Source organism: Stenella coeruleoalba (assembly GCF_951394435.1).
Source record: "Stenella coeruleoalba genome assembly, chromosome: 5".
Classification (NCBI taxonomy): Eukaryota; Metazoa; Chordata; class Mammalia; order Artiodactyla; family Delphinidae; genus Stenella; species Stenella coeruleoalba.
Window position 1 is genome coordinate 24,179,085 of NC_137150.1, and position 23,857 is coordinate 24,202,941.

Sequence of the window (23,857 nt, forward strand, 5' to 3'; positions counted from 1 at the left end):
GGAGAGGAAAGAAAGGGGCAGAAAAAATATTCAAAGAAATAATGGCTGAAAACTTCCCAGGTATGATGAAAAACATGGATCTACACATTCATGTTCAATGAACTCCAAATTGGAAAAACAAAAAAGAGCCATATCTAGACATATCATAGTCAAAATGTTGAAAGGAAAAGACAGAGAAAATCTTGAAAGCAGCAGAGAAAAATGTCATCACATAGGAGAGAATCTCAATGACATTACAGCTTCTTATCAGAAATGGTAGAGTGCAAATGGCAATGGATAGCATATTTAAAGTGCTTCAAGAAGAAACCTGTTAGCCAAGAACACTATATCTTTCAAAAGTGGGGAAAACATAAAAACATTCCAAGATAAACAAAGACTAAGATAATTTGTAGCCAGCAGACCTGCCTTACAAAAATTACTAAAGGAATTCTCTAAGCTGAAAAGAAGTTAAGGCTAGACTGTAAGTTAATCCATATGAAAAACAAAAAGTGCTGGCAGAGGAAATCATGTATTAAGCATAAAAGACAACATAATTACATATTTATTTTCCTTTCTTCTCTTAATTAATTAAAAAACAACAAGATTAAACAATATAAAATTGAATTATGGGGCCTATAGCATAATAATCATACAAAGGGGAAAGGAAGAAAGGAAGCTACCTATAGTGAGCAAGGAAGTGACATGAGATGATAACTCGAGTCCACGGGAAGAAATGAAGCGTACCAGAAATGGTAAATCAGAAGATTAATAAACAGCTTTATAAATATATTTTTCTGCTTTCTTAGTTTCTTAAAAAGACATAAGATTATATAAAGCACCAATTATAATGCTATATTTTTGTGCTTGTAACATATATAGATGTGATATATATTGTATTAATAATACACAAGAGGGGAGAGGGAATAGAGCAGAACAAACTTTCTATATCTCACTGGAATTAACTTAGTATAAATCTGACATAGAGTCTGGTAAGTTAAAATGTATATTGTAATCCCCAGAGCAACCACTAAGAAAATTACTCAAAAATATTTTAAAAGTTATTAGAGGAATTAAAATGGTACACAGAAAATATCCATTTAATACAAAAGAAAGCAATAAATTAAGAACAGAAGAATAAAAAACACATGAAAGATATAGAAAAAAGTACCAAAATGGCAGAGGTAAATCTGACTATATCAATAATTAAATCTGAATGAACTAAACAATCGAATCAAAAGGCAGAGATTATTGAACTAGATTTTAAAAAGACAAGATCCTACTAGATTCAAAGATACAAATAGGCTAAAAGGCAAAAGATGGAAAAAGATACACCATGGAAAGAGTAACTGTAAGAGAACTGGAGAAGTATACTAATAGCGGACAAAATGGACTGTCTCACACACACACACACACACACACACACACACGTTGCTAGAGGACTCCTTTATAATGATAAAAAGGGTCAATTTGTTAGGAAGATATAACAATTATAAACACACGTTCTGAACAATAAGGCCCCAAAATACATGAAGCAAAACTGACAGAATGGAAGAAAGAAAAGTTAATTTAAAGAAATAAGTGTACAAGTGGCTTTCAGTAATGTAAAAAAATCACAAAGGGACTAAGCAAATTACTAGAGTTTGAGAAATACCACCTCACGCCACATTAAGGCTATATTGTTCTCAAATTTCAAGTTCACTCTGCATTGTTATATCCTGACGTCTCAGACAATAAGTATCTTCCACTAATCTTTTCATTTTAATCTTTCCCTCTCCTAAAAGTCCATTCTCACCAAAGGATAAAAAAGATTTTATAATCTCCCCCATCATTGTTCATTTGCTTATTTAAGGTAGGCAACATACAAAGTTGAAACAACCTAAATTTAAAAACTGATCTAAATCTTGTTTCTATTACTTACAACCTAATTGCCTCTGCCAAGTAATCTCTATGGGTCTTGGCATTCTCATCTTTTAAACGATGTGGTAGAATGAGACCATCTGAGGTCTCTTCTGAGCCTGGTGTGAACTGTTTCACCAAGCTTACCATTAGGAGGTCAGCAGGATCCTGATTGCTGAGTTGGTGAGGTCCACCTCACTGCTTCACTGGGTTACAATTTCAGCTTCTAGAAAGACTTCTGCAAACTCTTAGCATTTCTACAGAATTCAGTAGTTTATGCAGATTTAATAAAGCACACTTTGCCTTTGGTTGTAATAAGTGGATTCAGTTCCGAAACACTTTTTTTTTAAATTTTTATTTTCTATTGGAGTATAGTTGATTTACAACATGGTGTTAGTTTCAGGTGTACAGCAAAGTGACTAAGTTATACATATGCATGTATCTATTCTTTTCCAAATTCTTTTCCCATTTAGGTTATTACAGAATATCGAGCAGAGTTCCCTGTGCTAAACAGTACGTCCTTGTTGGTTATCTATTTTAAGTACAGCAGTGTTTATTGTCAATCCGAAACTCCCAGTTCCTCCTGTTTAGGTCCTGTCTGTGGTATGATATGCACTCCTAATATCTGCAGTCAGCACATTTCCCTAGTGAAAAATCTAAGCCAGCCTAGGGCTGAGAGCAGTTTATGGCAAGCCGGGCATGAATATGCAGGTGCCCTAGAGAAACAGTTAAAAACGCAATTTTAACTTTTAAGGCTGGAAACAAAACTCTGTTTAAGATTTGTTTATTATATTCATGAATTCCTTAAGAAATTTCAAGTGCCTACAAAATTCCCAGTTCAAAGTAAGAACTTACTGCAGCTGCATGCTTACAGATGTGGAATATTTTATACTAGCCCGAGTTCAGGCAGAAAACAAGTAGCACGTTCAAACTGACTCATTTAAAGAAAGTTAATAAAGGGAATGTTTACAAAGATATGGGCTGGCCTAAGAAAACCAACCAGGAATAGTGCAGTACCCCAGGACTCGAAGCAGTGGAGAGAAGTAACCACCCAAATGGATAGGGAGAGGAGTATTGACCAGGACCTAGAGAGAGAAGCTATATAGACAAGGCTGCCAATGAGGAGCTGAGGCTTTGGGAGAGGGACACAGACAGCCGTGGTGACCTAGCAAGGAGGGAGCTTAAGGAATAAATACCCTGTCTTCACTCTCCTCCCTCCTTCCAATATCCTGCCGGTGCTTCCCTTTGGCCAAAACCAATCTAACGTCAGAGGGCGAGAGAACACAGTTAATGTTGTTCACAATGGTGAGCATCCCGGTGCCCAGGACAGCGTGGAGAAGGTAGAAGGGCAAATGGAAAGAGTCACACATTTCCCAAATCCAGGGGTAGGGCAGCAAAAACAATTGTGAGGTTATTTTATCCAAGATCAAGACAAGAGTGAAGCAAGCAAGGTACCTAGGATGCAAAATTTAAGAAGGTGCTGAGTCTCAGGATCAGGCTAAGGTTCAGCACTTTCCTGACCTGGAAAGAGGGGTCGCCTAGTCCCAGGCCTGATTCACCCAGGGACTTAGAGTTGTTTGCAATACAATTAAGAGAGGGAATGTACTACCTTTTAATCTGTAAGTATAAGAAGAGCTTTTGTTAAAAGATTTTAAAATATCTCTTTAGAGATTTAAAAAATATCTCTTTAGACTTTCCACCCCCCCCACCCCGAGGTCCAGGCAAATAATACACTATTCATACATGAAATGTCCAGAGGCTAGTGTGATTAACGGCCTGGCATTGGCATTGAGCCCTGTATTTTTATTATTTTGTGGGGGTGTGTCATTGATTCCAACTGCACAGTTTTTCACATCTTAACGTTGCTGAAGTCAATCTTGTCTTATAATCAATGATGTCAGAAGTACAATTCGCAGCATTTTTCTTCTTAGAGGTATACAGAGTAATAGTGTGCCGTATAATTGATGGCATCTTTGATTTGATGATATTCAGTGTAAATACTTCGAGCATGTATCTGGATTTAACACAAACTTAGGGTGTAATAATGGCCATGGTATATCTTCAACCAGGATTTCATGAATGAATGGATGAATAAGCGAGTGAAGGTGGGAATGAATGAGAGAGTCCTCCTGTCCCAGCTGATACGTCCTTTTAGGGCTTGGATAGTGTGGTGTCAGGAAAAATACTAGCTCGTATACAAAAGTTTAAGCTATCATCACGATCTTCTGCAATGATAGGCTAAAACAGCCTGAATGTTGCATTCACCATGAGCATTCACTTAACTCTCATTGTTTCATTTTCTGCCGAGTTGACACTAATTCTGTGTCCATGCTGGGCACTTTCGGTAGCTTTCACGACAATCTGAAACCGTTTTACAGCAGATTTTCACTCACTCTTCTCATCTTCCTCTTTCTCATCTGCTCTAAGATAACTTCTTCCCAATGGCATTTCATTAATTCTCAATTCACATCCCTGATTTTAAGCCTTTGATTCTGAAATCAAAGTGCAGTTTTCAGTGTAATTCTAGCATTAACCATGAATTCTTTTACTTTAAAGTTTAAAATTTTCCTTTCATTTTAACACAGTCCTGCATGCAGGCATGCACCTCAGTCTCATGGTTAATAGAAGCTGGTTTGGCCAGAGAAAACATTTTTTTTCTAGCGATTTACTTTAATCCCTCTCTGCAAGAAACTAACATTATTTTCTTCTTTTTGATGAGTCATGCAGTAACAGCTTCCTAGCTTAGCCATTACCTCTTCCTGTGAATTTCCCTTTTAAAATTGACATTTACTCATTTATAATGCTATATTGAGACTGGTATTTCTGACTTAACTCTCTTCTGAGGATAAGGAAGAAGTTTTCTCATTAAAAAATTAAATATGTATATCGGAAGGCTGAGTATTAATTATTAATAGCATCACATGGCCTTAAAAAGTGTTAACCACCCCAAAGGAGAATAAGATTTCAGTTGTTTGCAGAGATTGTGGATCACAATCTACTTCCAATTTGGGGCTTACGTAATGATTTGGGCAACCATTATTTACCCCAAAGCTGTTTTAATTTCAATTTTAGTGATTTATTAGTGTTGGTGAAACAATTTTCTATGGCTATTTTTTCATGTTTTACGTCCACATGGTTAATAATTCTGTACTATCTGCAGGATGTTGGTGATGGATAGCCAGAAGCAACAGATTTACTGGTGCAAAATTATCATAGGACCCAGTTGCAAGTGCTTTTTAATGGCTAACTTAAAGAAATGGGTTATAAATCTTTTTTAAATTATTATTATTAAAATACATGGTATTACAATGATAACTTAAGATCCTCTTCCCCACCTCCATATGCTTTAGATAAAACAGGAATATTACCGAATGCTTATTCTAACACTCCTTAAGCACTCAATATATATTAGTTGCTACTATTAAGTTTACATTTCCAGGTGCCTTTTCACACTCTGCCGCCCTTACTTCCACGTTCCATGATGCCCTCTCTCAATACCTTGGTGCCCTTTGGGCTTTTGTTCTCACCTCTTCCTGCTCTCAGGGATAAGCCTAATCCAGTCACTTGTACATTGTGTGAATACAAGTCCAAATATGACCTCTACCAAGTCCTTGCCTTTAGGTCTAATCTTCAACTGGGAATGAAGCACTTTATCTCATGTTAAGGAAGTTCAGGCATTAGAAGTTAGAGAAGGTCACGATTTGGGGAGGTAGCCTTCTCAAAACACCTTGTAGATTACCTGCCCTACCAACAGGTAAAGCCAACTTCGGTTGGAGAATTCAGAACCAGCCACTGGAATTATACCTCCTGCAACAGCTGTACTATAGGAAAACATCCATCAATTTTGCAAAGCTTTGTTGTTCTCCTCTTAGGATAATTTCCAGGACATCATTCCACATAAATGTCTCCTGGCCATCATTTACTTTGGCTGGGTCAACTTTTCTCCTGGGTTATTGCTTAAAGAAATTTAATGGTTCCCTAAATGTATGTTTCATGTATTTCCCCCTTATTGTCAAAGTCCATTCTTGATTTTTGTGGGTGATTCTCATGGGGATAATATGCTCCTTGCATCAAGAGGACACATCTCCATCCAGGCTCCTTCCCACTGAAGTCTGAGCACATCAGAGAACAGCAGTGTGAAGTCTTACTCTGAGATGGCCTCTAGACCAAGGCTACATACCAAGTGTGGTCTTTCCTGGAGAGCAGGGATTAGGCCACAGTTCCACCTTGAGTTCCTTAGAGGCTGGGGTGGTTTGGAGTGAGGGAAGGAGTTGCAATTCTGGTATTGCCATGGGAGGCTATTTGACTGTGAAGGAACCACAACAGTTTCCAAGTTTTAAATTTTCCACTTCTCACTCAGACAGCTGACAGTCTGGGATTTATTTTCAACCACTCTTGGTTTCACACCAACATTTAAAGCAGGCTCCTACAACCTCTTTATATCCGGTAATAAAATGTCTCTCTTTTTTCTCATAAAACGTCTTCAGTTTGACATTGAGAAGACGCCTCACCTGGTAACACACTAGAATTTAAACAAGCTAATCCACTTGAAAGGATGGCTTTTCTTGAAAGGGGATGAGCACTTGGCTCTGATAAATCCCTAATTGCCCAGACGGGGCACCCAGAGTGAAGCCTTAGGGAAGAAAGACCAGATGCCTTGCTAAGTTATTACATCTGTCTTGCCACCAAAGTGTGTCAGTGCGCTTGCAGCTTAGGTCAAAAGAAATTAGTCCGTGTATTCAGTCTCAGTCCCTTTTCTAATTGGCTCTTATCTGTAGCCTGAAATTAGCTTACATCCTGGCAAAACTAAACACCCCAAACTCAAGGGACGTTTTGCCAAACTTAAAGAATAGGATATAGATCTGGTTTGTGTCTGTGACATGTACTTGTTTATCGGTGTTTATTTTTCAAAGAAAATAACGTTTTCAGCATACTTATATGTTCCCAAATGTATTTCTAAATTGTCAGAGATTATAAACACGAGCCCAATGGCTCGTCTATGCATCCAGAAAGCACCTCCTCTTCTCAGTGTTTACCCTGTAAATAAGCCTCTGCTGGAACCGGGAGTTACATGGAAAATGGACTTTAAGGCCAGGTGACGAAGGGTGAAACGTAACTCCCGTGCTGGAGACACTCACAGTTAAATCTCTATCCAGAAGGCCTAAGCAGCAAGGATAGCGTCAACAAGAAACACAACAATAACAGCAGCTACCACTCCTGAGGACTTCTTGGTGAAGTCCTGCTGAGCCCCTTACATCCAGCAACTCACAACAACCTCATGGATAGTTACTATTCATATTCCATTTTATGGAAAGCGAAAGCGAGGCACAGCTTCTTGCCTATAGCCACACAGGTAAATGGTGGGACCAGCTTGTCAGGGTGTCTAACTCCTAATGATTAGGCTATATGGCTTGTTAGCTGTTACCTAGTATTTTTAGTAAACTGTATCAGCAAAGAGTTAAAGAGAGATCAGACCCTTCTCTAGTCTGATCAGCCTGACAGTGACCCAAGGAATCTGTTCCACATCCATAATCTCCTAAAAAAACAAAAATCATGCGGGAAGCCACAGGACACCAGGACAGGAATGTCACGTGAACACTTGATCTAGCCATTTTCAATTTAGTGATCAGCCAAGTCCCAGGGGTGGGAAAGTGTAATCTAGCAGAGCATACAGGAGACCAACAGATGACAGTGTGTCCATGCACTGGTGGAAACCCAGAGGGACAGCTCTGCTCTCCCTGCAGTATCCCCAGCTCTGCTCTCCCTGCAGTATCCCCAGACTCACCAGTATTTTACTTGTCTATGGAGTTCACAGTCATGTCAAATGCTTCATGTCCCTAAATTATGGAACCTCCCTTTCTCCCTTCACTTTATTGGCAGATATCTTATCACTCCTCAAATTCAATGCCACTGTGCACTCTAAATCCAGTCTTCTGATAGAAGTGTAAACCGTCTACCAGTTACTGACCAAGGGACTCACTATCACACCTCTGACATGATCCATCATTCTTTGCTTAAAAGCAAACAAGAAATGGGGAGGTGGGGTGCTTTTCTTGATTCTGAGCCCACATTGTCTACATTTGGGTAATTCCCATGTGGTACTGTCTGTCTCATGTAACGGATGTTAATCCAAACGGAAATTTTTCTACCTCTGTTGCCACAGCCTTCATCCAGAAAATGTTCACCTCTCTTCAAGACTATGATAAATTACTCTCCTGAGCCTCTTTCCTTAGCCTCTCTGTAGCCTTTCTTAAATAAGATGTCCAGACTGTCTTCAAATACAGATTGTGATACACCCTTCTCCAGCTTCTGTGAACATTCCCAGTCCACTGATCTTGGCCTTGAAACACCCATTTTTCCTACCTTATTCCTTGGATTTTCCATTTAGTCTCAACCTCCACTTCAGGCAAGCAAATAGCTAAAACTTTTAAGGAGGAGGGGCTACTTTTCTTGAGCTGATACGAATGTAGTGGGCTGACCTTGGAGAAATATGGGAGGAAGTGATAAATTAGGAGATTGGGATTAACATATACACACTACTATATATAAAATAGATAACTAATAAGGACCTACTGTGTACCACAGGGAACTCTACTCAATGTTCTATAATAACCTATATGGGAAAAGAATCTGAAAAAGAATGGAGATATATATATATATATATATATATATATATATCATATATATATATGATTATATATATTATATATATATTATATATATGATTATATATATTATATATATATATATGATTCACTTTGCTGTACACCTGAAACTAACAAAACATTGTAAGTCAACTATACGCCAATAAAAATTTTATAAAAAAAGAAAGAAAGAAAATCCACACATACGCCTCCCGTATATGGTTAATAGCAGGGGTGAACCATTCAGTTGTGCTGAGTTAAAAACTCAGAATCATCTCGGTAGTTTCCTCTCCTTCCCTCCACAGTCAGTCCATCACATACCACCACCACCACCCCCGCCCCTCCATGTACACCTCTCTCAAATCCATCTCTTCTCCACCACCAGTGTCTTAGCTTAGACTCTTGGCTGGACTCTTGCAGTCGTCTACTAAATGACTTCCATGCCTCCAGTTTCTTAATATCGCAATTTTGCCACCAGTTGTTTTTCTAGAACATAAATCTAATTATTTCACCTCCTACTGCCTACAGGAAAACAGAACAAAACAAAAAACACTCTCATAAGCATAGCATTCAAGATCCTTTATAATTTGGCCTCAAATTACTTTCTGATCTCACCCAGAGCAATTCTGCCCACCTCAACACGCATAGCCCTCGCAATCTACTCACACAATTATTTACCATGTCCTAAGTCTACTTCATTCTTTTAAATTTCTAGCCCTTTTGCCCATGCTGTGCCCTCAGCCTGGAGTACACTCTCCCAACCTCTCTTTCATTAAATCCTCATGTGGTGTGGGTCCCAGTCTATTGATAGTGATGCTCTGAGTTAGGAATGCCTGAGGCACTCACTCACCCGTATTCCTTGTAGAGAGACCCCACAGACATTTCTCCCACTGGGGCCAATGTTTTGGCTGGACCAGCCCTTGTGGTTTTTGTTATGATTGCATGACACACTTCCAAAAACCATCAGGGAACTTTCAGGAACAAGTTTCATTGCTCACAGAGTGTACTCAGCACCCCTGAGGCCACACAACAAGGTCATGGGGGCGGGGGGGAGAGAGAGAATGGACCTGGGGCTCTGCCTTTATTAGGTCTGAGGGTGGGGTGTCTAGGTTTTCGGTGCTCACTCTTTATTGGCTAATTTAAAGCATAAGAGTAGGAATTTGAGGATGGGAAAGGAGAACCTGGGTCACGCAAGCAGTCAGTCATCTGGGTTACCCAGGGCTTTCTGAAAGAGGGAACTTTATGGGTGGGGCAGCTTAATTCCTAGTCTGGTTGTTATGCTAGGAGCTGTACCATATAGCAGGCAATGTGTTTATAGAAGATGGATGTCTTTAGAAATGGATGCCTCAGCAATCAGATCTTAATGTCAAGCACATACACTATACTCCCTTTTCAATACCCAGCTCCTCTTCATTTTTTGGGTTTTTTTTTTTTGTTTTAACTTGATGAAGCTATTTAAATTTTAATACTATTCTAAACTCCAACTTATATTCAATTAGGTAGTTGAATTACACTCTTCAATTTATATTGCAGTGTACAAAGAATGAAAGTTCATTAGCCTGGCTGTGGAATATGGTTTGGGGATGATTTTTTTTTTTTTTTTTTTTTTTTTTTTTACCCAGCGCCTCTTTGAAATGTGCCCAATCCCTCCAGAACCCATCTTGGTTGGGCGCTTTGTTTGTGTGTTCCAATAATTCTGTGTACAATGCCTACCTCACTGTACTCTAGTTCTTTGCTTCCAATGTCTGTCTTTGCCGTTAGATCTGGAGTCATTGATGGCAGCAATCCTGTCATTGCTCTTTATAGCTTAGCATCTATCATTTATAGACAATCTGCTCTTGGCTTTAACCTATTTACCACTCAATTTGGGGTACATCCATTTCTTGCTAATCACACCAAGAATATCAGTTAATGTTTCATGAGTGTTTCCGAAGTGGCAGCCAATATTTTACACACTTTATATGTATTAACTCATTTTATCCTTATAATAACCCCTACATTCATATATATATATCCCCATTTACAATTGGGAAAGCTGAGGTTTAGAGAGATGAAGTAATTTGTCCCAAAGTTACAAGTGTAGTAAATCATAGAAGTGAGATTTGAGCCCATACAGCCTGGCTGCAGGCTCCTAACTCATCTAGCTACCGCGCCGCGCCGGAACTACAAACTGAACTGAGGTGAGTCTTTCCAATTACGTTAGTCCATTTTCTTAATTCCCCAAAATAAATTGAAAATATCTGAGTGATTATATTAGATTGATTGGGGTCATACACAAGCCCCACTACTATTTATTCAAATAATATAGGGTGAAAATGGGGTAAAGTACCGGATGTGGGCCCCTGTGGGATGTTCTCATGGCTACACAATAGTCCACAAACCTCAGCGGGTGTCTTTCAGACTCCTCCATTGTCCTGCTGTATTTATTGCACTCAATATCCAGTCGCTCTTCCCTTACTGAAAATGTCATTTTTTACATTTAGCCATCAAATACAGTTCTTAGAGGAAATGGTTTCTCCTCCCTCACCACCTGGCCCCTGTCAGCGGGGGGAGGGGGGGCGTCAAAAAGAACCAAACCGAACGTAAGACTATTGGAATTCACACAATGAGACTAAGCCCTGGTAATATTTCACTCCCTTTCCGGAGGTGCTAAGTGATAAGGATCAGAATGGATTTTGTTGGCTTTAATGGGAAAAGCGAGCCTTTTGTTAGTTACTTACCTTGCTTCCCCTCTATGAAAACCCCCAACTTTGGAGCATTCTTTTTGCCGTGGTTGGTTATGGGAGCATCCTGAGACTTTAATATGTCTAATAAAACTCACCAAAGAATGGAGGTGCCATGGAGTTGAGGTGCACGACGGTGCACAGAGTTGTGTCTGGCTCTGAAAACGGCGCTGGCTGCTCGCCGTAAATGAGGAACCCGGAGGGAGGCATTGGAGGGCACAGCTGGGAATATGTGCAAAGCTCGTTTTCATTTTCATCTGAATACCACAGAGGTGGCCTCGACTTGTTTAAAATTAAAAGGTACATCAAAAATGCAAAACATGGTATAAAATTTTAACCAGACTCTTTAATTGCTTTTTACTCCTTTACTGGCTCTTCAATTCTCTATATTTTTAGAGATTTTCCTGGGCTGTGCAGTTGTTCCTCCACCCAGCCTTGGCTTCCCTTTCTAAAGTTGCACGCACCTTTGTGGTTATTTATCCACCCCCTGTACCTATTCTTTATAGTAAGATACTGTTTCCTTTGCACCTGCCTTCTCTTTGCTCTCTTTCTGCTCAGTTCTACGCTTTCCTTCCTTCCCCTTGCTCTCTAGACACCTTCCTTTCCTTCTTTGTTGCCCTCTTACCTCCCTAGCCTACCAGTAAATTGTAAATGAATTCCAATCTGGGAAGCTTGGCCCTCTGTAAATAGAAATGATGTTTTACTGTGAAACTGGAAATTCCTGCTGTGCACTGGCCACTCCCTATGGCTCAGCTGTAACTGTTAGTTTATACCTGAGGGTTGTCCAATGCAGAACCAGGGACTAGAAGGGTTGAGCAGGGAGCATGGCAGTACTGAGCTCTGGCCCCATTGATTTTTAAAAAAGTACTGATAATAATAAAAATAATAACATGGACAATAGCTGCTAACGTGTCTTGAGAGCTCAGTGGGTACCAGGCCCTAAGCTAACACTTTACGAGTATTTTCTCATTTAATCCTCGCCACAACTATAGGAAGCAGGTTCTGTCATTATCCCCACTGTACTAACAAGGAAACCAAGGCAGTGAGTGATGCAGGTCACACAGTAGAGACAGGCTCTTCACAGTGGGGTTTCACTCACCCCTCAACAACCACAGGGTGATCCTGAGTCCCGGGATTCCAGCCAGGGCTGGCATATCCTGAAGAGCCCTGGCTAGCCCCACTCGTCTGGCTGGCACCAAAGAGGTGAACACAGGGTGGGCCAGGGACACAGCAGGACAATCACAGACACCCTGGAAGGGGTTCTGTCGGGAAGCAGAGAACAGAGTCGAAGGTGCATGGCTACTTGCCATCCAAGTCAGTGAACACTTTAAGTGATGGGGCATCTGAACCAAGTCAGGGCAACAAAATGCATGGTCCACGGTGGTGATCAGAAGAGAAAGGGCAGGAGAGGGAATTTCAGGATAGGAGGCGGGGCATCACAGATGGCCAGTGATGGCCAGCATGGCCCAACCACCAACTAGAGTTTGGAGAGAGGGGATTCAGTCGATGGAAGAGGCACTGATCCAGGCAGGACCAGAGCTCAGGGGCCCAGTTGGGTACTGAGGCTCAGAAACAAGGACGGGTCCATTTGCCAGCCCTGGAACACTGCGTCTAGATCAGATGAGCAGAAAGGGTGGTGCGAGGCTGTGGGAAAGGTGCTGAAGAGCCTTGGATAACACCTAAGGAGGGTGCACGTCATCCCAGACACCTGTGATCTCACCTGGGAGCTGCTGTATGTATACACCTGTGGTGCCACATGCCAGGGTTCATTGTGTCTTCTTTCTAATAATCTCTCAAGAACCCACCGTGTGTAATGATCTCTTATGCATAAAAGTGAGTGGATTCAAGGTTAACCCTTTAGGGGGTTACTTTCACACTCTGACTTGCTTTCTTGAAGAGGAGAGTAAGAGACACAGACGCAGCTGGCATGTTTGCTTAACCCTGGGGATGCTGTGTGAATGTGCCATGCATGCTGATGCCAGTTTATACATCACAGTGGAGAAAAGGCAGAAAATTGCCCTCAGAGGAGGGGAGTCGGTATGTGGGTATGCGGGGTGTGGCAGGAGACTACTATGTTGTCTTGTAAGCCCTTCTGTAATGTTTCAACTGTATTATTTTGTTACGTATCTGTGTGTGTATTATAAACTTGAAAAGAAAAAACATGTACTAAATTTGACTCTCAGGCTATCGGTCCCACACTAAATTAAAAAGTAGGGGGTGACAATCCAAAAATGGGCAGAAGACCTAAACAGACATTTCTCCAAAGAAGATATACAAACTGCCAACAAACACATGAAAGGGTGCTCAACATCATTAATCATTAGAGAAATGCAAATCAAAACTACAATGAGGTATCACCTCACACCGGTCAGAATGGCCATCATCAAAAAGTCTACAAACAATAAATGCTGGAGAGAGTGTGGAGAAAAGGGAACCCTCTTGCACTGTTGGTGGGAATGTAAATTGATACAGCCACTATGGAGAACAGTATGGAGGTTCCTTGAAAAACTAAAAATAGAACTACCATACGACCCAGCAATCCCAATATCTCAGGCATATTCCCTGAGAAAACCATAATTCAAAAAGAATCATGGGGCTTCCCTGGTGGCGCAGTGACTAAGAGTCCGCCTGCCAATGCAGGGGACACAGATTCATGCTCCGGTCCAGGAAGATGCCGCGGAGAGGCTGGGCCCATGAGCCGTGGCCGCTGAGCCTGCGCGTCTGGAGCCTGTGCTCCGCAACAGGAGAGGCCACAACAGTGAGAGGCCCGCGTACCGCAAAAAAAAAAAAAAAAAAAAAAAGTCATGTACCACAACATTCATTGCAGCTCTACTTACAATAGCCAGGACATGGAAGCAACATAAGTGTCCATCGACAGATGAATGGATAAAGAAGATGTGGCACATATATACAATGGAATATTACTCAGCCATAAAAAGAAATGAAATTGAGTTATTTGCAGTGAGGTGAATGGACCTAGAGTCTGTCATACAGAGTGAAGTAGGTCAGAAAAAGAAAAACAAATACCGTATGCTAACACATATATATGAAATCTAAAAAAAAAAAAAAAAGTTCTGAAGAACCTAGGGGCAGGAGAGGAATAAAGATGCAGACGTAGAGAATGGACTTGAGGACACGGGGGGGGGGAAGGGTAAGCTGGGACGAAGTGAGAGAGTGGCATGGACATATATACACTACTAAATGTAAAATAGATAGCTAGTGGGAAGCAGCCACATAGCACAGGGAGATCAGCTCGGTGCTTTGTGACCACCTGGAGGGGTGGGATAGGGAGGGTGGGAAGGAGGGAGATGCAAGAGGGAAGGGATATGGGAACATATGTATATGTATAACTGATTCACTTTGTTATACAGCAGAAACTAACACACCATTGTAAAGCAATTATACTCCAATAAAGATGTTAAAAAAAAAAACCAAGTAGGGGGCAAGCATAGAGACAATATTCTAACATATTGTTGCAGGTAGAAAATCAAGGCAATCTAAATGGCAGATACAAGAATTTCAAAAAGAAAAAGAATAGTAGCCAGGGACCATTTAATATGGGCATAAAGAGGTTTACATACCTCTTGGAAATCATTATAACAAGTGAGTGTTAGATTTTATGGGGCCAGTGGCGATACTGAAACCTCCAGTAAAGTTCCGAGTAACCCCATCACACTCTGTTTAAGGAAGCAGCGGGCCAGGTAATATATTTTAGCAAGATTGCTAGAAAAGCAGGCAAAATCATACGAGAAAGAAGGTGTCATTCTTAGGTGCCTTTCCTTCATAGCACCTCAATTATTATAGCATAGAGAACAAATGTATGGATACCAAGGGGTTAAGGGAGGAAGGGGGAGGTGGGAGGAATTGGGAGATTGGGATTGACACATATACACTATTGATACTATGTATAAAATAGATAAGTAATGAGAACCTACTGTACAGCACAGGGAACTCTACTTAATGCGCTTTGGTGACTTAAATGGGAAGGAAATCCAAAAGGGAGGGGATATATGTATACGTATGGCTGACTCACTTTGCTGTACAGTAGAAACTAACACAACATTGTAAAGCAACTATACTCCAATAAAAATTAATTAAAAAAATAAAACGAAAACAATTATAAGAAACTTTTCAGATTTTTCTAATTAAACGTACCTAACCGTTATGCCCTGTGAGGGCAGGGACCACATCTGCTTTGTTCCCCACTGCTGCCCCAGGAGGGAATAACTCATATGCAGTCTCTCTTTCTTCAAGCCTCTTGAGATGTTTCGTCTGCTCTAGGCAAGAGGGCTGCAGGCCTGGCCCCAGGAGCAGACCCTGAGCTTCCCTGAAACGGCAGGAGGGAGGAGATGTATTCTTGCTCCGAGGAAAACAGCCGATCTCTCGGGCCCCTGAGATGCTTTTCACCGAGTCCCACATAAAACTGAAGCACTTAATCCACTGCTACCGTTCCTCCGCTCCATCTGGCTTCTAGAATAATTGAAACTAGAAATGTCTGCTATGACTGCTGCTGGGGAGAAAGGCCTCAGTGCTGCCTCAAACTTTAAATGTTGGGTTTCTTGTGAAATTTGATTTCTGTTCTCTCTAGTTTTCTAGACAGAGAACTAAAAAAAAAAAAAAAAAAAGGCCCTAAGCAAATGCAGCAGTGGGAACTTCAGGACCCTCAGTTCAATTCACAGCCTGCATGGGTGCCTGTAGCTTCTGGTGTTGGGAAAGGGGTTAGGGCTCAATAATAAAGGCTCCTAGCGGCTCCCAGCATCCGCCAGAGAGCTCAGATCCACCAGAGGCTTAAAGGTGGCCCAGCCCCACGAGAAAGGGGGCCAGGGTGCCTCCAACTGGGACCCCACTATTCATAGAGGTTGGACTCAGGCCACCCATACCCCAAGGTCACTGTCTAGACCCACCTTGAGAGGCTGGGCCTTAACTCCCCTCCATTCTCTCTCCCCAACCCTTTCCTCCTTTCCCTCCCCCTCTCTTCTTGTCTATCCTCCCCCCTCCCCCCTTCAACTCTCCCAGTCCTCTCCCCGCTGCCCCTCCTTCCTCCCCCCATCCCTACACTGCCCCCTCCCTCCCTTCTCTCTTCTCTTTCCTTCCCCCTCCTCCTTTCTCCTTCCTGACCCCCTTCTCACCCCCCACCCCCGCCCTCCTCGTCCTGTCCTTCTCTCCCTCCAACTTCAACGAAATAGATCAAATAGCTCTTTCTACTCTAAGAAAATCAAAGGTTAGTCCCCAGCAGAGGCTCTTTCTAGTTACCTGAAGGCCAAAAGTTTCAGCACACAATAAATAGCCTCCCATTTCACCCTCTGGGTTAGAGAAAAGGGGCTATTCATGCCCAGAGGACACTAATTTTTGAAGAATCAGAGGTATTTTAAACAAACCACCTCTCCACCAGTGGCTTTCCTTTCACAGGCTAACACATCTGCAGGCCTGGTAGCTTCTAACCTGCCTCCCCTCCCCGCATCTAGGGACCAGAACAAGGGCACTGCAGAAGTGTTTACAGGGGCTGGAGTGGAAGGAAAGACGCTAAAGCTCTAGAAATTGTGACGTTCTTGGGAAAGGCTCTGGCGGAGCCCCAGCCAGGTGGCTGAGGCCCTGAGCTGCACCCCCGTGCCGCCCACCACAGGCAGAGGCCCACCCTCCAGAGCAGAGGAAGTTCAAGCTCCAGGCCCTCACACGCTCCGGCCCTTCCAAGGCCCTGGGAAGAGCCCCAGCATTGTGTTCCCATGGTCCTATGTTTTCGTAAGATTTGCAAAAGGAATATATTTTAACCACTGTTGGGTTTGATCACTGTTTCTTTGTGCTACAGTTTCCCCTCCGTCATGCTTCTCGCCTGGTCAGATGGCTCTGGAGTGGCCCTGGGCAGCCGTGGGGTCCGACCAAGGGGAAGCCGAATTGGGAGCGCATTTAGATTGTATTTAGTGGGATGAGGCTGTGTGGTCTGCAGTCACTCTGTGCAAGGGCAAGTCACTGCTGGCCAGCCTCCTGCAGCGCCGGCTTACAGGAAGCGTGTCACGAGGCTGGATGGAAGATGAACATGTCCTATGGTGACTGGCTTCACAAGTCTGGGGGTAGTGGAGGAAAAACAAGGCTTCAAATGCAGAGCCAGAAGCTAGTCTGTGGAAAATTCTTCCAGTCATGAGATGTGTACAATTCAAAGTGGAGGATTCTGTTCTCATTGAGGCCCTGTCAAAACGGAAATTCAGGAATACGTACATTCAGTGATGCAGCGTATACACTGATAAGCGTACTGGGTATTGTTGACGAGAATTGCATGCAGTGAAATTTATCAGAAATCTTGTCTTTTCGGGGTATAAACCTTTAGCAGTACTGCACACAGCAAGCATGTCTGTAAGGAACCATGTTTTAATGCCTCCCAATTATTAATAATTGTGATGACTCTGCTAGAGGAGAGACTACCTTGTCCTCCTATTCTCTCTCTATTTTTTTTTTTTTTTTTTTTGCGGTACGCGGGCCTCTCACCGCCGTGGCCTCTCCCGTTGCGGAGCACAGGCTCCAGATGCGCAGGCTCAGCGGCCATGGCTCACGGGCCCAGCCGCTCCGCGGCATGTGGGATCTTCCCGGACGGGGGCACGAACCCGTGTCCCCTTCATCGGCAGGCGGACTCTCAACCACTGAGCCACCAGGGAAGCCCCCTCCTATACTGTCTTATACAAAATCATTATATCATATAAAGAGAGTAACAAAGTATGCAGGCAAAACTTAGGAGGAAAAGGTTATTTTAGAGGTATGTCAGGCAGTAAATTAATTCGAATATTATGTATTTTATAGATGTTGAGATGTCTGTTGCATTTGCCAATTTTAAGATTATAAAATGTGTTATAATTTATTTTCTCTTTAAAGAGTCACTTTCATCCCTAATTTTGTATTTGTATTTTTGTATTAATTTGCTTAAAGAGAGCCCCCCAAATTGTATAAGTCTCAGGCCCCACAAACCTGGATCCTCCCTACTGCCAGCCTCCATGAGCATCTGGACAAAGGATCTGTTTTTCTTCTGTCCTGGGGAGCCTGCTGCAGCCTGGGCCACCACATTCCCAGAGCAGTTTTGTCAGTGAGTCCTGCAGGAAGAACAGATGGCCTTCCTTCTAGGATCCCTGTTTTGGGGGCCATGGAGGTCTTTTCCTGAGCGCTCCTGTCCCAGGTTCTCAGGCTTCTGCTCTTGCTGGGAAAGACAGCAGCAGGGAACAGCTGTGGATGCCCGATCTCACCAGCTGTGCAGAGGCCCAGCTGTACAAGTTCTCCTCTTGCCATAAATCTATTTGAAGTTCTTTCGATTCAGGGAGAGGTAGGAGGGTTTTCTGGTAAACCTTTCATCTGATTCATATTGTCTTTGGTTCACGTGATCTGACCCAAGAGACTGTGTCATCTCATCTGCAGCAAGGCCCTTACCAGTTCTCTGTTCTCTTTAACAGGGTTGGTGTGGACCCGGATGAGGATCCGAAGGAGCCCTCTTCACACCAGGCAAGTCAAAGAAGCCGATGCATAGAGTACAGCGATATGAGGTCTTGTGTTCCATAGTCAGGAGACTCGTTCTAAAGGGGGCTGGCCCCGCAGATAAAATAAATCAGATGACTATAAAATACGCAGGCATTCAGGGTGTCGATAACCTTTGCATAACCTCTAGAGTGCTTAGAACTAGCATACACTCGTGCCTTCTTTGTGGCTGCAGGAAGCCTGGAAACTGCAGTGTATGAGCAAGAGCACAGCTCTTGGAATCAGGCAGCCTGGAGTTCAAATCCCTGCCCAGCAACTTGCTAGCACCGTCATCCCAGTGAAATGTACTTGATGCATGTTCGATGCATGTTGGGCACACAACAGATGGGCCTGCTTCTCCTGCATGATTTCTCATTTACCAGGTCCAGGTAGACAGAAATACAGAAATGTTGAAAATCTGCAAAAGCACAGCCTGAAAATTCTTAGGGAAAATTATTCAGAACAACGTGCTTTCGCCTTGAGTAAGGGAAGCGTAGTCTCTGCAAATTCTGGACTTGAATCTAACATCAGAGTAAAACCTGTCATTGGCAATTTTGCTTTGGTCATTTTTAACTCAGTACTTAAAGCAAACAATTGTGTAGAAATGTTGCACCTCTTGCTGAAATTGCAGGTAGACAGACATGACAGAATAACATCTTAAATAAGCGGTGCTGCTTAATGAAGTGTGTCCTGATCATATCTGGATCTGAAGAGGGTCCATCTCTCTTTTATTTCATGGGTTTTTTTCCTACAGTCCCATCAGTGAGGCACCGCTGGTTAGTGCCGCCAGGCAAGATGCTGCTGCTTTCCTGGTTCACGTAAAGAGGGAAGGCTCCTATGCTCTACACAAAGGGCTGGAAAATGAAGTTGGCAATGATCCTGGCTCATATGTACTTTGAATTTTTTTGTCACGTGTGTTCCAAGCCCATGCTGGTGCTGTTTTCACAGACTTTATTGCCCAGGAAAGACACTTAACTGCAGGACTGAGCCCAGCAGGGTGTCAGCGTACTGGGATTAGGGCCAGAGTGGTGACCTTCGAAAGGGGATCAAAGCCCGTCCATCTCCTTACACTGGTGGGCTGTAATGAGTCCTTAGGAAGGGCTGGTACAGATGTTCACAAAGCATTGTATCTCATATAGATCAACTAATCCATTCTTCTACTTTCACGTAGAACTTTTATCTAAATTTTGTCCTTCTCATATCTTTTTCTTTAAAAGAAAAGTGATAGAATAAGAAAATTCATCAAAGAAAATTCTTCATCTTCCTCTAACTGCCTAATATTTTACAATTACATATAATTATTGGTAAGGTTACCTGCTAGTTTAACTTTTTTCTTTTGTAATTTAAATGTACTTTATTTTAGCTCATTCATACCATTGTCAATTTAGTAATTACTCTTACCTGAAGATACTTAAACCAGTAGAAAGTATTTGTGTTGTTGTTGTTATTAGAGAAATGAGATAGTACAACATAGTACAATGAAAACTACGTGGTATTTGGATCTTGGGCAAGTTTTTTACATCTTTGAATCACAATTTTCCTAACTGTAAAACGTGCATGATAATAATGTCTGCTTCTCCAGGTTGTTAGAATTATATTTATGAAAACGACCTAACTTAATCAATTTCATTAAAACCATCTTATCTCGTGAAGGATTTGATGAAGCAGCTTACACCACCACATATGATAAAATAATAGTAAAACATTTTTTAAAAACTTTAAAACTCAGTTAAAAAAATTAATGAAAGCAGAAACAAAACCAGAGGAGTAAAAAGAATCATGAGTAAGCAGATCATAAGGTCCTATGTACTTGCTAAAGTTGAACCACAAGTGAGCTTTCTGGTAACCAAAGGGGGGGAAAGGAAATGATAACCAGTAATATACTAAATTACTATAATTAGAGGGGAAAATTATACTCTGTCCTCAAGCTGTACAGAAGTTCACAGGCCACAATTTCTCGCTTGGGGCTTCCTGTAGAGGACACATAAAGAGTTATCTAACTAACCCTGGTATAATTTACATGGTTCCTACTGATCTTCTGCCGCTATTGTTTTTTAAAAGTGTCCTGGAAGTGTTCTTATTCATGGTGGTTGACTACCGAGGTAACTACGTTTCAGAAAAAGGCTTTTTCCACCCTTGGAATAATTCTTATGTTCAATGTCAAGTACGGGAAATGGTGGGGTCAGGCCAGAAGTAACAAACCACAGCGTCCATGCAGCTGCCACTTGACCTGGACCGAGGGGGTTTTTTGGTACTTTCCAAACTATGTGTCAAGAACCTGTCAGCCCTCATTTTGCCTGACGACTCTTCACTTATTATCAACACCTGTTGCTCTGACTAAAGACCAGAAACCTAATTCTTAGGTGGATTGCATTTTTCCACTCAGCTTGCACTTATTAAATTGGTCTTGCATTAACAAATAGGATAATCTTTGCACTGGTCAACTTCTGAAAAAAAGACCTTACTCTTACTTGCCCAAAGCTAAAACTTTCAGATAATTGTGGTAATTACTGATCATATACTCTCAAAATCAATAATAAGCATATGTAATGACATATACTTTTTTTTTTTTTTTTTGCGGTACGCGGGCCTCTCACTGCTGTGGCCTCTCCCGTTGCGGAGCACAGGCTCCGGACGCGCAGGCTCAGCGGCCATGGCTCACGGGCGCAGCCGCTCCGCGGCATGTGGGATCTTCCCGGACCGGGGCACGAACCCGTGTCCCCTGCATCGGCAGGCGGACTCTCAACCATTGCACCACCAGGGAAGCCCGACATGTACCTATTTTTGAAGGAATTTCCTTTTTCTCTGTTTCTGGAGAGTAAAATAACCTTTGGGAAATATGAACTTGTGGCTGTGACTAACCAGCAATGTCACAATTTTCCTTTTTGCCTTGTAGTACCTTGAAAGTGTGAATGGTGTTACACTCTTACTCACACCAGACCCAGAAGCTTTAAAAAGAATGTTCCACAAGCAAGTATTAAACTTTAAATATACAGTCTATGCAAATGTGCCACTTTGAGAAATGGAAGGTATCGCAGTTGTGATTTTATGTCTCTTAAATGTTAAAAAAAAAAAAGCCCTCAGACAAAATTCCACCACCCCACCCTCGCCCCAACAAGAAGTTGTCCTTGTAATTGATTCTGTGTCCTTGGCAGCCCAGCATTCCAAAGGTGAGCCATGCTGGAGCGCCACGCCCCCCTTAATCTTTCAATAGAAAATTCCCGCTACCCAAGAAGGGCTGCCACGATTGCTTCTCTTTTTCCCTTCTTGCCCTTTTTCATGATCATCCTAATATTTGTGGAGTACTGACTCTTGTTATTAATACTGTTCTAAGCACTTTATCTGTGTTAACTCATTTATCTTCCAAGATAAACCTATGAGTGGGTACTGTTATTATGCTTCTATTTTAAATAAGGAAACTGTATACAGAGAAGTTAAATAACGTACCAAAGGACACATTGTGAAATTCAACCCCAGAATCTGGTTCTAGAACTTCCACTCTTAATTGGTGTGCGTGCGTCTATTCGTTCAATCATTTATTCATTCATACAACCCACCCGTGTCAGGCACGAATCTAAGTGTGAGGAAGATGCAGCAGTTACCAATTCAAAGTCTTCACCCTCACAGAGCTTACGCTCTAATGGGGGACACTGGGAACAAAAAGGTAAACAGCTACATACTATATGTTCAGAGACTGGGAACAGTAGAGCAGGTACAAGGATGGAGAACAATGGAGGAGAGGCTATGGCTGGCCAGGGCAGGCCTCTCTGAAGAAGTGGCATTTGATCAGAGTCCTGAACGATGTGCAGAAGTGAGATGTGTATGTGGGCTCTGGGGGGAAACAGTCCAGCCAGAGGGAACTGCAAGGATGAAGGCCCTGGCCTCACAGCGGGTTATGGTGCGCTCCACGCGCAGCAAGAAGGCCAGTGTGGCTGGATCCCAGTGGGCAAGGTGGGAGCCAGTGCAGGTGGATTCGGAGAGACCGAGAGGGGCCAGATCACCGGCCACGGTGGTGATTTTGATTTCATTCTATGTGTGATGGCAGCAAAAACTTGCAGGTTTGGAACTTAAAAGTAATGGAATCAACTTTTTTAAAAACTCATTTTTCTTCCATTTCCGACTCTGCCAACTGTTACAGTGAGGCTAATTTTCATCTTTTCTAACATAATTTTATTTTGAACACTATGCTGGCTTCTCTATGTGCTCTCTTAATGCTAACTTCCACTTTTATTTTTGCTTCGAGAAGTCCCTTCATTGAATTCTGGTTTTGGTTGTCATTTATGCTTGTGTGTAACCTGGGTGGATAAGTTATGGTCACCACAGCTCAAGAAAGTCAAAGCAGAGCTGAGAAAGGTCCAGAGAAGAGCAGCTTCAATGAGCAGACGGAGATTAAACGAATTACGATTTCTCCAGCAGAACGACTACCACTAAGAAGGGACACAACAAAGTGTCTGTAAAAATATGGAGGGTATGAGTCAGGTGAACAAAGACTTGTTTGCCAAATCCCAGAAAACCATAACTTAAAACACCCTTAAAACTGAAAGAGCTCATTTGGAGAAGAATAAAAGTATGTGTTCTTCTGCACAATTGATACTTAAATGCTGGAGATATAAGTAGGTTCAAGAGGGAAAGAGATTAGCAGATGGTAGGGTCATCTAGTCATGAAATAAAATTTAATTTTGCCTTGTGAATATTTTCTAGATATTGCTAACAAACCTACAGAAAACGGAATAAAGATTCCCACGTATATGTTCCTCGGATCTAACAATTATCAATATTTTTCCATACTATGTCCCCATGCTGTTGGAGCTGGCCTCACAGAATGTAAATTCCATGCTATACCAACAAATATTTCAGAAATAGAACAGTAAGCTCTAAAACTGACCTGACCCAGATGAAGGTTTTTTTTATGTTATTGTAACTAACAGTACTTTGAGAAAAACAAAATGACTATTTCAGAGCAAGTATCTTGGGTTTTCCCTTGGCCAACACTGAATTTATTTTGGTTTTACTTACGGCTTATACACCCAAAAGTATACACCCTCCCCACTACATTTTTACTGCTTAAGACTAAATTCTATATATATATATATATATATATATATATATATAGAATAGAATATA

The 23,857-nt window shown here is 41.9% G+C and overlaps 1 protein-coding gene across 1 annotated transcript in view; it reads left to right on the forward strand.

Annotated features, from left to right (window-relative positions):
- The window catches only part of SLC9A9 (solute carrier family 9 member A9), a 540,287-nt gene that overhangs the window by 408,454 nt on the left and 107,976 nt on the right, over window positions 1-23,857 (forward strand). Inside the window, exon 13 of the mRNA XM_079923147.1 lies at window positions 18,673-18,725. Within this exon, the coding sequence (XP_079779273.1) occupies window positions 18,673-18,725 (53 nt within the window). The remainder of the gene's footprint in view (window positions 1-18,672; window positions 18,726-23,857) is intronic.